The following is a 14,520-nucleotide window of genomic DNA, read 5'->3' as shown; positions in this document are numbered from 1 at the left end:
GACCGGCCCCGGCCCCGGCCTCCTCCGCCCCCTCGCCCGGCCCCGCGTCCCGGCGCCGCTCCTAATTCACCGAGACGTTGATCTCGGGCGCTCGGCGCGGCACCAGCTCTGCCTGGGGAGGGGAACGAGAGGGGCGCGGGGCTGGCGGCGCGCCCGGGCCCCGCTGTCGCCAGCCCCTCCCCCGCGGCGGCCCCGGCCCCCGCCCCCGGGGAGCCCGGCGCCCCGGCCGTCACCTACCCCCTCGCTGCCGCTCTCCGCCGCCCGCCGCCTCCCGGGCCGTCCCCTCTCCGCCCCGTCCCCGGGCAGCAGGCTGTCCAGCCGGCTCAGGTCGTTCAGGGAGAAGATGCGCTCCAGGCCCTTCCGGATCCCCACCAGCGCCAGCAGCTTTGCCAGGGCGAAGCGTGGGTCAGCGCCGCACGGCGCTCGGGGCAGGGACCCCCATCGCACCCGCTCCGTATCCCCGGTGAGTGCCGGGGAGGCAGCGTGTCGCCTCTCCTGGCTTGGTCCCAGGGGACGATACTTGCACAGTGCCTGCGAGGCAGCGGCAGCCCCAACCAGCCCCAACGCAGGGCTTGAAGGTTGGTGGCAAAGCCGTGCTGTGGCCCTGCGGGGACCCTGCCAGCCCACCGAGGTCTGAGCGCCGCACACACCACCCGCCAGGGCCTGCGTCGTCACCCGGGGCAGTGCCCACGGCCCTTGCCCGAGATGGGCACCAGGGCTCTGGCAATGCTCAAGGCACGAGTGGGCAGCACCCAGCCCGGCACCAAACCAGTGCCGCCCGATTACAAGGGCTGTCATACCATCACTGGGAAGATAATAGCGGCCATGGTGGACTTGAGGACCCAGAGGAGGGCCAGGCACAGGAGCTGGATGACGGTGAAGAGGTGCACCCGGCGCAGTGGCACGTGGCGGAGGTAGGCGAGGTCTGGCTGGTGCTTGGCTGGCATCAGGAGCAGTCGCACGCGGTCTGTGAGCTGTAACGAGAGGATGGCACGTGGGTCATGCACCTCTGTCTTTCAGATAGCTCTCACCCCCTTCCTCATTGGGATGGGGCTGACAGGATGGATTTTTGCCAATGTTTTTGTAGCTCAGTCCTCCTGCCATCTGTGCTGACCGCCAGCGTGATGCCCAGGTGAGTGAGTTTGTCTGCAAGCCCAGGGGTCCTGGTACCACCATTGTGCCAGGCCAGGGGAGAACTTTCCAGACAGACATCTAGAAAGGGCTCCAGCTGGTCTTAAAGGGTTACTTGAGAGGCAACAACCCCTGCATGCAAGAAAATGCTGCTGCTGCCTTTGCCAGAGCACAGCCCTGGATTACCCAAGCAGAGGGAGGGATGAGAGAGGGAGTTTCCCAGCCTGTGATCCAGAGCGGGATAACTACAAGGAAATCATACTGTTTAGAGGAAAAGACGAGATAGATATTTCTGGAGTGGGGATTTTTTTCCCCTCTGTGGGTTTCTCAGGAGAGGAACTGAGCTGGCACATCAGTGACAATGCCAGGACCAGCAGGTCCCAGCTCCGCAGCTCCCATATGGGTACATCCCTGCAGCTTTGAGAACAAATCTGGGTTATACACTGTTCCCTCCGCTTATCTGAAACCACATGATCCATCAGTGCAGAAGTTGTTCCTGCTCCTGAGCATCCCAGATACCTCTCTTCCTCTCTCTTCTGCCCCAGAAAGGTCCCTCTTGTCCCTCATTGTCCTGGGCCTGGTGGGGTACAGACCCATGCCAGGCTGCATGTCAGACAGAGCTAAAATCCAAGCTCTGCTGTGCAGTGAGAGCTGGTATTGAGCTCATCCCCAAAACAGCCCCTACCAGCACCCTCAGCGCAGTCCCCTCTCACCTGGATGCTGTTCAGTGCCGCCACCCCCATGTGCAGGAAGACCCCATACAGCACCGGCATTGGGATGTGCTGCAAAACAGTGGGGCGAGGGGTCAGCAGGGCACAATTTCCCGAGGTGGCTGCGCTCGCTGAGCATCCTCTCCTGTATGAAAGCCTGCAGATGCGGCTGCAGCATTTGCTGCTTTGATTTCCAACAGCCTAGTTGGGCTGGGTTAAGAGCCCCGCAGCCAACCCCCAGCCTTGGAAAAGAGGCCAAACCCAGCAGCCAGGCTCCCTACCTTGAGAACAGGGGCCATGAAGACAGAGACCCCTGTCAGGACAAAGACGGCCAGGCCAGTCAGCCTCTGCTCCCTGCAGGAGGCAGTGCAGGTGTCACAACAGGTGCCATGGAGTCCCTCGGGAGCCCACAGCCTGCACCTGCCCTCCTGGCCCCCAGGGCCTCTGCTTTTTTCAGCCTTGATGGCCCCAGGGACCAGCGGCATCCCCAGGGAGACACAGGCAGCCCCACAGCTGGGTCTGCTGGCCAGCGTGGTGGGTACGTGCCTGACCCCTGGCTCCACAGTTGTAGACAGAGGATCCCCTGGAGCGGGGTCTGGGCTTGTTGCGTACCTGATGCCCAGGAACTTGGGGTGCTCGCCTGGGGCTGAGATTGCACTCTCCTTCCTCAGGCTCTCCATGTGAGCCAGGGAGATGACAGTGGCTGAGACGTACCAGGGGAGGCCAGTAACAGAGGTCACAACCATCAGGAAGGAGACACAGAGGAGGTCCAGGTGAAAGCCTGCTCCTTTCTGCAACAGGAGAGGCAATCGGGCTGGGGGCAAACCATCCCCCAACCAGCATCAGAGGGGCATCAGTGGGGTCTGCCCACCTTGCCAGCTGGCTCGGGATGCTGGTCTCCCCTGGCTGCCCCCCTGGCCCACAGGGTCCAACCAAGACCTGGATCCTCCCCACTGGCTGGGTCCAGCCCATCCCCTGTCTCCAACTCACCTGCAGCTTGTACTCCCTGCGGTTAAGGATGACGGCTGTGATCTGCTGGTCCATGAAAATGAGAATGGTGACAAGGACAGCAGGCACCGCAGACATCAGGCAGATCCACCACGGGTTGGCTCCAAAGGGGAAGATGATCCAACCCCGTGCTGGGTTTGTGGGCTGTGGAGAGCAGAGGGGTCACGGCAGCCGCCGACCACCTGTGAGGTCTGCAGTGCAGCTGGGTGATCGGACCAGCTCTGGGCACCCAGGCTGGAGCCCTGTAGACATCCAGGGATGCTCCACCTGGGGGGAGGAAGAGCATCCTCTCTCATCTTGGGGAAGCTCCTAGGCCGACACCCTGGCTGTGGTGGAACAGAGGATTGCTCCTGGGCACTGCAAGCCAGAAGCTGGGCGTGTGCCCCTGGGAGGTAGTGGAAGCGGTGGCATTGGGCATTGATGATGGCAAGCCCAAGGATATGGCAAGGATATAGCAGCAAGCACAGGCTGCTCTGAGGTGTTGCCAGCCCCACTCCACACCCAGGGCGGGTAGCCCAAGCCCAGACTTGAGCTTGTGTCTCTCACTCCAGCGTGAGTTGTACCATGACACTGCTAGTTCTGGATTGAGCCAGATTATTTGCAGAATGTGCAATCAGCTGAGATCCAACCCCTTCTTGTTTGCTGGGGCACAGACCGCATCCCTATAGGGCTGAACCCAGTGTTGGGAAGGACAACTGCAGCATGACAAGAAGACCACTGTGGGTGGCATAGACCCACTCCCCAGCAGCACCGTGCCCACACTGCCAGCACCTTCAGCTCATTGGGGACGAGAAGCTTGGGGGTCTCCAGGCCCAGGGTGGCATCAATGGCACAGGAGGCAAGGATGGCCAGGATGACGGCGAAGTCACTCACTAGCTTCCGTACCTGCAGATGGAGAGGGGTTGGCCTGGGCTGGCCAGGGCTGGGGCCTGCCTCAGAACACCCCCAGGTCATAGCACCTGGAGCTGTCCCCAGCCACCAGGGTGGCTGAAAGATGCTCACCGCCGCAGGGAAGTAACGGCTGCTCCTAAAGTGCTTGAGTGCAGTGCAGGACAGGAACGTGCCCCCAAAGAGCAGGAAGGAGAGGAGGGTGACGTCGGGTACGTACTGGCAGCTGGTCCCCAGGAGGTGCCCACCTCGACGCAGGCACTGGGTCCTGCTCAGCCCAGCCGGGGTGGTGGGAGGCTGTGGGGACAGGGCAGGAGGCGAGGAGGCATCATGCACAGACACCTCGGGTCCACCCCAGCCCCTCGCCCCTCCCGTGTCATTCCCTGTGGAGCTGTGGCCTGCAAGGGGATGGCGGCGTCAGGGTGGCAGCACCATGGGGACTCTCCAACAGGGTTGAATGGGACTGTGCTGCCATCAGGGCATCTCCCCAGGCTCTACCCAGGGCCTCAGGGTGCTGGATGGGTCCCCATGGGACCCCCGAGGCCCTGGCACTGGCTGATACCCCAGGAGCATCGAGGGGTGACTCCCGCTCCTGCAAAGGGAGCACCAGCAACTAGAGGCACCATCAGCCCCAGGCTGTGCCCAGCACTGATGCTTTTGGTACACAGCATGAGTCCCATTTGCAGGATCAGTGTGGTCACATCTTCAGGCTCCAGGAAGCACCTGCTGATTTACAGCAGGCTAGAAACAGCAGCACAAACCCACTCAGGTGCCCACCTCCAGCTCCTGGCATCCCCCAACCCGGAGCCACAGGAGCTGGACCAAGGCTGTCCTTGCTCCCTGTCCGGTGCCTGGGCAGTGCCAGGAGGCAGGGACAAACGGACGGCAATGGAGGGGAGTGGAGGAAGGTGTCAATGTGATCAGGCAGGTGAGGATGGGATTGAGCAGCCTCCTCTTCCTCCTCCAGTGCCTTCCCCCATCTAACCAGGTGGCAGGGTCCCAGGGCAGCAGCCCCCTGCTCTCCACCAGCCCCACAGCTGCTTGGACTCACCGGGCCTGGACAAGTTGCAGATGCAGCTGTAGGAGGTGACGTTGTCCAGCCGGTACTGCCAGTTGATGGGAAAGGCATCTGCCAGGCTCAGCATCTTCTTCAGGGAGTCGTAGATGAATATCAAGCTGATAAGGGCGCAGAAGCCTTCCTCAGTGAAGCGGGTGAAGTACCGCACCAGGTGGCTGGCCTCAGTGGCCACCAAGATGATGCCAAAAAAGGCCACCCAGAGCCCAATCCAGAGACGAAACTCCAGGTAGTCCAGGCTGTGCTCTCTGGTGGAAAGGGTGACCCAGAGCCTCAACAATGACAACTGCCTGGCGTCATGGTGGCCTGTGGGGACAGTGGCTTGAGGAACTGTCTGTGGCAGGGTACTTACTGGCTGAAGGAGAAGAGAAGGCGCTCGAAGACCAGCACGGGGCCAGTGCTGCTCAGTATGGTCAGGGGCTGGCCAGAAAAGAGGCAGAAGATGGAGCCAGCAAAGGCTGTGCCCAGGAAGCTCTCCAGCACCCCCTGAAATGCAGGGGAGGGGTGCCAGGCATGTGACAGGGACGGGGGTCCCAGGCCTGGCCCCAACAGCAGCACAGCTGCAAGCAGCTGCCTGCACCTCCCTGCCACTGCTGGTTGTCCTGGGGGCACCACGAGCTACCTGGGCACAGTGGTAGGTGGGCACCCAGGAATCCTGCAGGCTGGGCTGAGTGGGGTTTGTGCAGGGCACTCTGCAGCCACACCAACCTGCATGTTGGCAGTCGCATCCCCCAGCATGCCCCCAAAGGTGATGGCGTTGGTGACAGTCGCCAGGTAGATGTAGAGCACTGCCGAGAGGCACTGGGGGTGCAGGGCATCAGAGAAGTCACTGCCGTACCATGGTGCCTTCCTCCGGATGTCTCGCAGCAGCCCCCCAAAAAGCCTGGGGCAGCAGAGGGAGATCTCAGAGCAGCCCCCTGGCTGGCTGTCACCCCCCGAGAGAACTGCAAGGCAGGGGACAGTCCCTTCCCCAGGAGGCACTAGGCTGGAGTGGTTTGGACATTGTGGCCCCATGTGCTGGGGAGAGCCAGTGCCCTGCCCCGAATTCAGCATCCTGCTGCACCTCCCACCACCCTTGTCCTTCCAGGCACCCACCTGCCCGTCCTCTCCAGCTCCTCCCTGGAGTGTGGGTGCCCCAAGCCAGCTTTGTCCCCAGCTGCTGCCATGTCCCCATTGCCATGCGACTGCCGGTCCGGTGGGTGCATGGTGGTCCTGTGGCAGACCAAAGCCTGAGATGACAGGCTTCAGGTTGGAGCCCTCAGGACTCAGCTGCATCTAGGGGACACTATGAGAGGGGACAGGGGTGCAAGCAGGGCTGGGGGGACCTCATGTATCCCTGATAATGAGGAGGGGAAAGATCAGGAGGAGGAGAGATGAGGGAGCTGGACTTGATGATCTTCGAAGGTCCCTTCCAACCCAACCCTCCAGCAAGACCTGGAGCCAGCCCTAGCAAGACCAGTTTTGGTGGAGGAGCTGGGCAGAGCCAGATGTGTCCTGCTCAAAGGATGAGTTTCACATCTGAGTGCTGAAACCCAGTGTTCCCAGCAGCTCCTGCCTGAGGGCACATGAGACAGTTTTGCCATCCCCTGTCAAGAGGGGACAGCAGGACTGACAGCAGTGAGGACCAGAGCTGTGGTCATCGTCTGGAGCTGCAGAGGGGCTTGGCTGGGAGGACCTCACTTGCAAAGGTTGGCTCTTCGGTGGCTTCATCCCCATGGAGATGGAGATTTCAATGTCACAGTCTCCACAGTCACAATGTCTCCACCTGGGAGACTCTGCAGAGGGGCTGGCAGAGGCTGCGGGTGCCCTCCCTCCAGCCTACCTCCTGTGCAGAGATGGCAGACAGTTCGGTGGAGGAATCCGGGCACTGGGGTCCCATTTCCCAGGAGGAAGCACAGTCAGCTCATCCAGGAACGCCTCCATCCCTGCGATGAGGTCCTCTCGGTGCTCAGCTTGTCGGGCAACCCATTGGAAGAGCTGTGGGGAGATGCTGTGGTTTAGCCACCACATCCCTGTGTTCAGCCACTTGGAGCCTTCCTCCCAGTCTTTAGCCATCACCGAGAAAGACGCCCATCCACTTCAGTGCAATTGGTGTACCTATATCCTACAGACCCACCCCAAACCTTTGTTTTCTTAGGTTGGGCAAGGGAAGCCACCAGCACGCCCATCCGCTGCCACCTCCGTTGCAGCCTGCAGAGGAGAGGAGCCCTGCTGTCCTCAGCCTAGGCTTCATCCCAGGCCCATCCCACCCATGGATGCTGCACCAGGCTCACCTCATCCATCAGCAGCGTGGCCATGGCCCTCCCAACCTCATGGTAGGCTTTGGCTTTGGCTCGGGGACCTAGCAGAATGAAGAGGAACCTGTGGGCGAGACAGTGCATCTCCTGAGCAGCCTTCTCCTCAGTGGGAATGCTTCTCCCAGGGGAGACCGTAGTACTGTGGGGATGCTGGTGAGGGCATCCGGGTAGGCTCGGGGGGCTGCTGCCACCCCAAGGGGTGGCCACCCTAAGTGAGGGGTCAGGGAGAGAAGAAAAGACACGTGTCTGCTGGCTGCTGCATGGAAACCCCATGGCAGACCATGGGACACCAGGACCCCAGCCAGATCACAAGGTCTGCAGAAATCCGGGAGGGGAGGGATGGGGGACAGGTCTTTGGGGCAGAGAAGGAGACATCCTTGGCTGGGGGTGTCTGTGGGGTCATGCTCATGGGAGTATTGCTGGCAGGCAGGGTGCAGGAGCAATCGCATTGGGAAGGAGAGCTTGCCAGCTGCACAGGCAGCAAGTTTGATAGGACTACAGCACACAGGAAGAGATTGGAAACAGGGCTCAGAGCTCTTGAAGAAATATGGCTAAAATCCCACACCTCAGAGGATGCTGCAAAATAATGTCTCCAGAGGGACAGCCCATCCAAATATTTAGCCAATCTTTTCAAATCTGGCAAAAATGGTTGCAGTCCTGGTACCCTGAGGCTGCAGAACTGTTCCAGTGATTGTAACCCAAGCACACCTTCAGAGAGGGGGTAGGAAAAGATTTCCGACAGCACAAGCAGGGCTGAAGAGCTCAAGAGAATCTGCTGCAGCCCTGACTTGGGACATCAGTGCTGGAGGTCTCCCGGAGGGACAAGCTGCCCTTCCCCTTCTGTTCTGTGGAGGAAAATAACAGGGCAAAGGATTGCTGTGAGCCCCTCAAGATCTGTGCAGGAAACTTGCCACCTATCTTCAAGGGGAAATCATGTCTGACTAATCTGATAGCCTTCTATGATGGTATGACTGGATGGATAGATGAGGGAAGGGCAGTGGATGTTGTCTACCTTGACTACAGCAATGCTTTCAACACCATCTCCCACAGCATCCTCATAGGTGAGCTTAGGAAGTGTGGTTAGATGAAGGGACAGTGATGTGGATTGAAAACTGGCTGAAAGACAGAGCTTAGAGGCTCATGTTAGTGGCACAGAATCTAGCTGGAGGTCTGTAACAAATGGTGTTCCCCAGGGGTCAGTCCTGGGTCCAGTCCTCTTCAATATATTCACCAATGACTTGGATGAAGAGATGGAGTGTACCCTCAGCAAGTTTGCTGATGATACAAAATCGGGAGGGGTGGCTGACGCAACAGAAGGCTGTGCCATCATACAGAAAGACCTGGACAGGCTGGAGAGTTGGGAGGAGAAAAACCTGATGAAGTTCAACAAGGACAAGTGTAGGTGCTGCACCTGGGGAGAAATAACCCCCTGCACCAGGACAGGTTGGGGGCTGACCTGCTGGAGAGCAGCTCTGGGGAGAAAGACCTGGGAGTCCTGGTGGACAACAGGATGACCATGAGCCAGCAATGGGGCCTTGTGGCCAAGAAGGCCAAGGGCATCCTGGGGGGCATCAGGAAGAGTGTGACCAGCAGGTGGAGGGAGGTCATCCTGCCCCTCTGCTCTGCCCTGGTGAGGCCCCATCTGGAGTGCTGGGTCCAGTTCTGGGCCCCCCAGTTCAAGAAGGACAGGGAACTGCTGGAGAGGGTACAGCAAAGGGCTACAGAGATGATGAGGGGACTAGAACATCTCTCATATAAGGAACAGGTGGGGGACATAGGTCGTTTTAGTCTGGAGAAGAGAAGACTGAGGGGGGAACTTATCGACGCCTATAAATATTAAAGGATGAGTGTCAGGAGGATGGCAATCTTTTTTCAGTGGTGCCCAGTGACAGGACAAGAGATTACGGGCACAAACTTTAGCATAGAAAGTTCCATCTAAACATGAGGAGGAACTTCTTTCCTGTGGGGGTGGCAGAGCCCTGGAACAGGCTGCCCAGAGAGGTGGTGGAGTCTCCTTCTCTGGAGACATTCAAACCCTGCCTGCATGTGTTCCTGTGCAACCCGCTCTTGGTGACCCTGCTTTGGCAAGAGGGTTGGACTAGATGATCTCTGAAGGTCCCTTCTAACCCCTATGATTCTGTGATTCTATGATTTCCCACCAAGTAGAGAGCAGGAGATGGATGGATGTCCTGCTCCACCCAGCTCCTGGGAATGGGTGCTCTGGGCAGAATGACCAGGAGGTGGCAATGTCCCTCCTGATCCTGGACTGCTTTCTCCACACGCTGCCTAAGGAAGTCCTCAGCTCAAGGGGCACACTGACCAATTCCTCTTATGGCTTCAGAGAATGCATTCTTCAACCACAGTGAAACACCTCCTGCCCTGCTCATTTTCCCCTATGCCAACAGTGCTGCAAGACCACCCCGCCACTCAGGAGAGCACTGCTGACAGTGAGAGGGCAAGAGACTCCTGCAAACCTGTGTTCCTTTCCAGCCACAAGCCCCCATGCTCCCAGTCAGTAAGTGGAGAGCATCCAGACCCTCCTAAGTAGAAGAGTGAATGCAGAGCCCCGGTGGGGATAACCCAGGGGATGACCCCCTCAGGCTGCCTGGCAGATGCTGCACTCTCAGCCTGTCCTGGGATGCTTCTAAGGAGCTGGGAATAGCAGGAGGGGAAACGGTGAGCCAGGGTTCTGGGACCGCATGTGGTATTGGGTGCTGTACCCTTTGCTTTTCCCATGCAAAGCCTTGTCCTGTGCAGGAGGGAGCAGGGAGACAGGGACAAAATGGGGCATAGGGCCATTAGCTGTGCTCCATTTACCTGCTGGGGAGAGCAACTTCAGCCAATGAGCCAAGGGCCACCCCTTGCCTGAGGCGAATGAAGGCGGTGAAGGGCTTCTCCAGGAAGTCAACTTCACCAACAGCAATGTGGGCTGCTTCGGCCCCCAGTGGGACCTTCTTCTTAAATTGATTTCTCAGCTGAAAGGAAGGGATGCAGCAGCTGGGCACTCGGGATGCAGCAGTTGCTCTCAGCCCAGCTCCATCCTGTCTTACCTGCTCCTTAAGAGGTGTTTCGGAGACCTGGGCTCCAGGCTCAGACCAGCTTTTGGCCTTCCCTGCAAAGGAAAGGAGCAAGCAGCAAAATACATATGCAAGTGAATGGTCAGCATGGGTATTGCTACAGGCTGGTGGCAGCGGGGGGATGCCCAGTGGGACAGCCATGTTGCCACCCATGGCCAGGCACCATGCCTACCTTGGCATGGAGAGAGGACGAGCTCGGCAAGGAGCTGCAGTAGGGATTTGGTGGGCTGGTGCCGTGGCTGGCGGAGAAGGAGGGCTGCCAGGCGTTCCCTCAGCTCGGGCCGTAGCTCTGCTTCCTCGGGCTGCCCAGAAAGTGCCCTGTCTGCAACAGGGATGAGGACAGTCCTGAGTCCCCCCGGTTCACTGGCTAGTGGGGGGCTGTGCAAGGAAAAGCCCACTTTGCTGGAGCAGCAGGCAGCCACCACAGGTACCCAGGACACTCTCTCTGGTGACCAGCCCATCCCAAGAGATGACTTTTACATTTCCCACGTACCGATTACTTCCTTGAAAGACAGGGCATCCAAATCCAGGAGCATTGTCCCCTTCTGCAGGTAATTCCTCAGCTGGAAGAGGCTGTGCAGGGAGAGGGCTGGGACATGGGGCGCACTCCAGCGCATCCCACCATCCTCCACCTTTTCCTCAAACTTTATCCACCTGCCCGGGGAGATGTGTGGGGTCAGTGACAGGGTAGTCCCATGCCCCATGGCAGGCAGTGGAAGCTGGAGCTTGGATCCATCCCTTGGATGTCCCATTGGCATGGTGCTGGCACAGGCAGGGAGGGGTTTGGGGGGCTCAGAGTGGGCTTGCAGAGCAGAGGTAGGTGGGCAGCCTCAGCAGTCACATCCCCGTTCCTGCTGACCCACACCTCCCTCTGATCTCCTAATCAGGGAGGGTTCACCAGTCATGGAATCACAGAAGGGACTGTCACAGACCATCCAGTCCAACCCCCTGCCATGGGCATGCACATCTTCCACTAGATCAGGTTGTTCAAAGTCCTGTCCAACCTGACTTTGAACCTTTCCACAACTCCAGACAACCTCTTCAATGTCTCACCACCCTCTTTGTAAAACATTTCTTCTCTATGCCCAAACTAACCGTGCCCTCTTGCAGTTTAAAAACATTGCCCCTTGTCCTGTCACTACAGGTTTGGTAAAAAAATCCCTCCCCATCTCTCCTGGAGCCCCTTTAGGGACTGGAAGGGGCTCTAAGGTCTCCCCGGAGCCTTCTCTTCTCCAGGCTCTCTCATCCTGTCTCCATAGCAGAGCTGTCCCAGCCCTCAGACTATTTCGGTGGCCTCTTCTGTCCCCGCTCTCACAAGTCCATGTGCTGCTACCCAAGACCTTCTGCTGGGGACCCCAGAGCTGGATGCAGTGCCACCAGAGCGGAGCAGAGAGGAGCATCCCCTGCTTGACCTGCTGGTCATGCTGCCCGCGATGCAGCCCAGGAGACGCTTGGCTTTCTGGGCTGCAAGGGCACGGTGCCGGCTCATGTCCCGTTTGTCACCCACCAGTACTCCCAGTCCTTCTCCCTAGGGCTGCTCCAAACCCACCCATCCCCAGGCTGTGCTGAGACTGGGGGTTGCCCTGCCACTAGCAGTGCTTGCTGGAGTCAGAACAGAAGTTTCTTGAACTGTTTGCCACACAGGCCATGCCAAATATTTTAGTGCTGGGGGCAAACAGAGCTTCCCTTTGTCTCCATGGGTGGACGCGCTGCTGCGGGGAGGCTCAGCGTGCTGCATGGGGAGAACATGCACCGGCAGAGCACCGTCCTGTGCAGGGGGAGAAGAGGGCTGTGCGCTGGGGAGAGCTGTCACAGCCACAGCCCAGTGGTGCTGTCCCCCACGAGGCTCTCCGACCCCCAGGGGCAGACCCATTGCTGCCTCCAGACCCCTATGGCCCATGTCCCTGTGTCCCTGCCAAGAAGTGGAAGGGGGTGTGGGGTACGGGAACATCCTAACCATGCCCCTGCCCCACACCAGCTCTGGCTTCTCTCCATTGGGCCCCACTGTCCACAGCCAAGCCTGCCCTGACCTACCCCCTGGTCTCCTCCTGAGGCGTGGCAGCCGGATCTGGGGAGCGTCAAGGCACTGTCCCAGCCCTGGTGCAGGTGCTGGAGCCTTGGAGAGGCAGCAAAGGCAGGAACAGAAGCAAGGCCACTGTGCCCATGCAGGATCACTGCCTCTGTCCTGCCTGACACCCTACCCTCTCCCATGAAACAGGTCACCCTAAAATGGCGGAAGCAGGCATCACCGGGGGCAGAGAGCAGTGAACAGCCCTGCCTTGGGGCTGGGGCTGAGGCTGAAGAACCACCAGCCTTCAGAGATGCCATGGGCTACATCAGAGTTAGGCTTTCAAAGCTGGGCTTCCCAAAGCATAGCCAGGCAATGTGGCCATTGCAGGCGTGCCTACCTGGCTGTCTCTCTCCACTCCAGCCCTGCTGGTGTGCTGAAGAGCTGGTTGAGTTGGATGAAGAGCAGTGGGCAGGTGGTATCCCCCTGCTCCTCCCGCTGCGGGGCAGCACCGGCTTGCTCAGCTGCTGGGGCCATGCTGGAGGGGAAGATGCTGCAGCCAAAAGCCTGGTACGGAGCTTCAGGGTTGCTCCCCTCTGGTCTGGGCTGCGAGCAGGCATCTGCCTCCTGGAGAGCTGCGCCAGCCACCCTGGGCATGTGGGCTCGCATGGCCACCAGCACTGGCACCCACAGGCGTGGGATCCCCTCCGGAGCTGCTGGCATTCGCAGGATCCTACTCATCCCACACCTTATAAAAGCTGTGAACCAGTTTAAACTGGCCACAAACCAATACATGGGAGCCGAGCCCAAAACAACAACCTCAAAACACTGGGGCCAGCCCCATGGGTCCCAATGTAGGTGGCTCCTGCCACCCCCGGCCACCCACCTGGGCCACAGACCGGCGGACTTCTCTGCCTCCTTCTAGTGACCCACGTGGACAAAGCTGCACTGGTGCTTCCAGGGGACCAGCGTGTCCGCAAGCTCTCCCACACCCTGCAAGGCTTTGGTGAGGGTACAGCAAAGCCAACCCCAGATACTTGGTGGCAGTTTTGGTGCCTGCACCAGGTCCCTGTGCCCATGGCAAGAGGGGTGGCACCGCCCTGTGGCAGCTCTTCCTGGGAAAGGGGATGTGGGGACGTGCGTTGGGGAAGGATGTGTCACTGCTGAGGAAATCCAGAGTGGGGCAAGTGGGGGATGCCAGTGTCGGAGTTCACGGCAAGGGCCAGGAGTGCGTCAGGGCTGAGGCCATCCCGGCGTGCAGAGGGCATCCACGTGGGCTGCGGTAGGCAAGCGGATGTTGCAGCATGTGAGGGGAGGAAGGATGCTGGCACAGTCACATCACCCTCCTGGGAACAGGGAGATGGCATGGTGTTGCGGGCAGAGAGGAGGCCCCAATGCTTGCTCTGCCTGCAGCATGCCCACTGCTGCCATCACTGGCCTTGGCTCCCTTGGTTTCGTGCAAACAAACAGCTGGGTTGTGTGCAATGCAAACACGGTGGCAGGCAACACAAACAGTGGCCAGCACAGGCAGGTTGTGCTGGAACCCACTGGCTCTGAGCAGGATTCAGCCCCAGGAGAAGCCTGGCAATGGGCCAGGTGCCACCATGGCTGAAGTCACATTTCAGGGGAGCACGGGTGGGCACACACCACTGCCTGGGTTGCTGGTACCTGCCCCACGGTGGATGGGATGGGAGCTGAGGCTGAGGTGCTGCTGGTGCTGGATCCAGCCCTGGGGGAGGCGGGGGGGGCAGCCCTCCCCATCATCCCCACTATCCTGAAGTACAACAAAACCTCCCCCCTGCCCATCACTGCTTCCTGTCCCACAAGCAGTTTCAGTCCAGCACCAGCAGCTGCCCAATGGGGCCAGCCTCATCCTGCCCCTGCCCTCCACTTCAGCACAAGGTGAAGGCAGTAGCCTGCGGCACAGTGGGGTGAAGCTGTGCCAGGGCACCCTGGGTCCCAAGGCATCCCTCAGCCGTGAGGCAGTGAGTTCAGCTTAGGCCACCCTGGGTCCTTGAAGAGGAGGGGTGCGAGTGAGGGGCAGCCTGGAGGGGGGTCGGGGCTGAGGCTGGGGTCAACACCTGGATCCTGCTTTGCTGGGGTGTGATTCCCCCACAGATACAGGAGGGAGGGAGCCTGGCCCTAGTGAGGGGGCTGCATGCTGGGGGAGGCACACGGTGTGTGTGGGTCACACAGTTGGGGGGGTTGCATAGTGTGTGAGGAACTGCATGGTGTTAGTGGGGGGCACACGGTCTGGGGGCTCACACAACGTGATGGGAATCACATGGAGTGATGGGGAAGGTCACAGACCTTGATGGGGATTCAC

At 59.7% G+C, this 14,520-nt stretch overlaps 2 protein-coding genes across 2 annotated transcripts in view; one reads left to right on the top strand and one right to left on the bottom strand.

Annotated features, from left to right (window-relative positions):
- Positions 1–66: 66 nt before the first annotated feature.
- SLC4A9 (solute carrier family 4, sodium bicarbonate cotransporter, member 9) lies at positions 67–12,863 on the bottom strand. The gene is made up of 19 exons (XM_014959656.1): positions 12,595–12,863; positions 10,676–10,840; positions 10,359–10,504; positions 10,160–10,221; positions 9,927–10,084; positions 7,086–7,173; positions 6,635–6,789; positions 5,908–6,024; positions 5,521–5,695; positions 5,165–5,298; positions 4,789–5,060; positions 3,852–4,135; positions 3,621–3,734; positions 2,832–2,993; positions 2,454–2,632; positions 2,123–2,195; positions 1,845–1,913; positions 801–974; positions 67–384 (listed from the first exon to the last, which is right to left on the bottom strand). The coding sequence occupies exons 1-19, from the start codon at positions 12,861–12,863 to the stop codon at positions 67–69; spliced, it is 3,114 nt and encodes a 1,037-aa protein (XP_014815142.1).
- Positions 12,862–14,520, top strand: part of HBEGF (heparin-binding EGF-like growth factor) — a 10,809-nt gene continuing 9,150 nt past the window's right edge. Inside the window, exons 1-2 of the mRNA XM_014959655.1 lie at positions 12,862–13,048; positions 13,120–13,206. Coding sequence (XP_014815141.1) covers positions 12,862–13,048; positions 13,120–13,206 — 274 coding nt within the window. The remainder of the gene's footprint in view (positions 13,049–13,119; positions 13,207–14,520) is intronic.

The sequence above is a fragment of the Calidris pugnax genome, unplaced genomic scaffold (genome assembly GCF_001431845.1).
Source record: "Calidris pugnax isolate Ruff unplaced genomic scaffold, ASM143184v1 scaffold418, whole genome shotgun sequence".
Classification (NCBI taxonomy): domain Eukaryota; kingdom Metazoa; phylum Chordata; class Aves; order Charadriiformes; family Scolopacidae; genus Calidris; species Calidris pugnax.
This window is presented reverse-complemented; position numbering and strand designations above follow the sequence as displayed.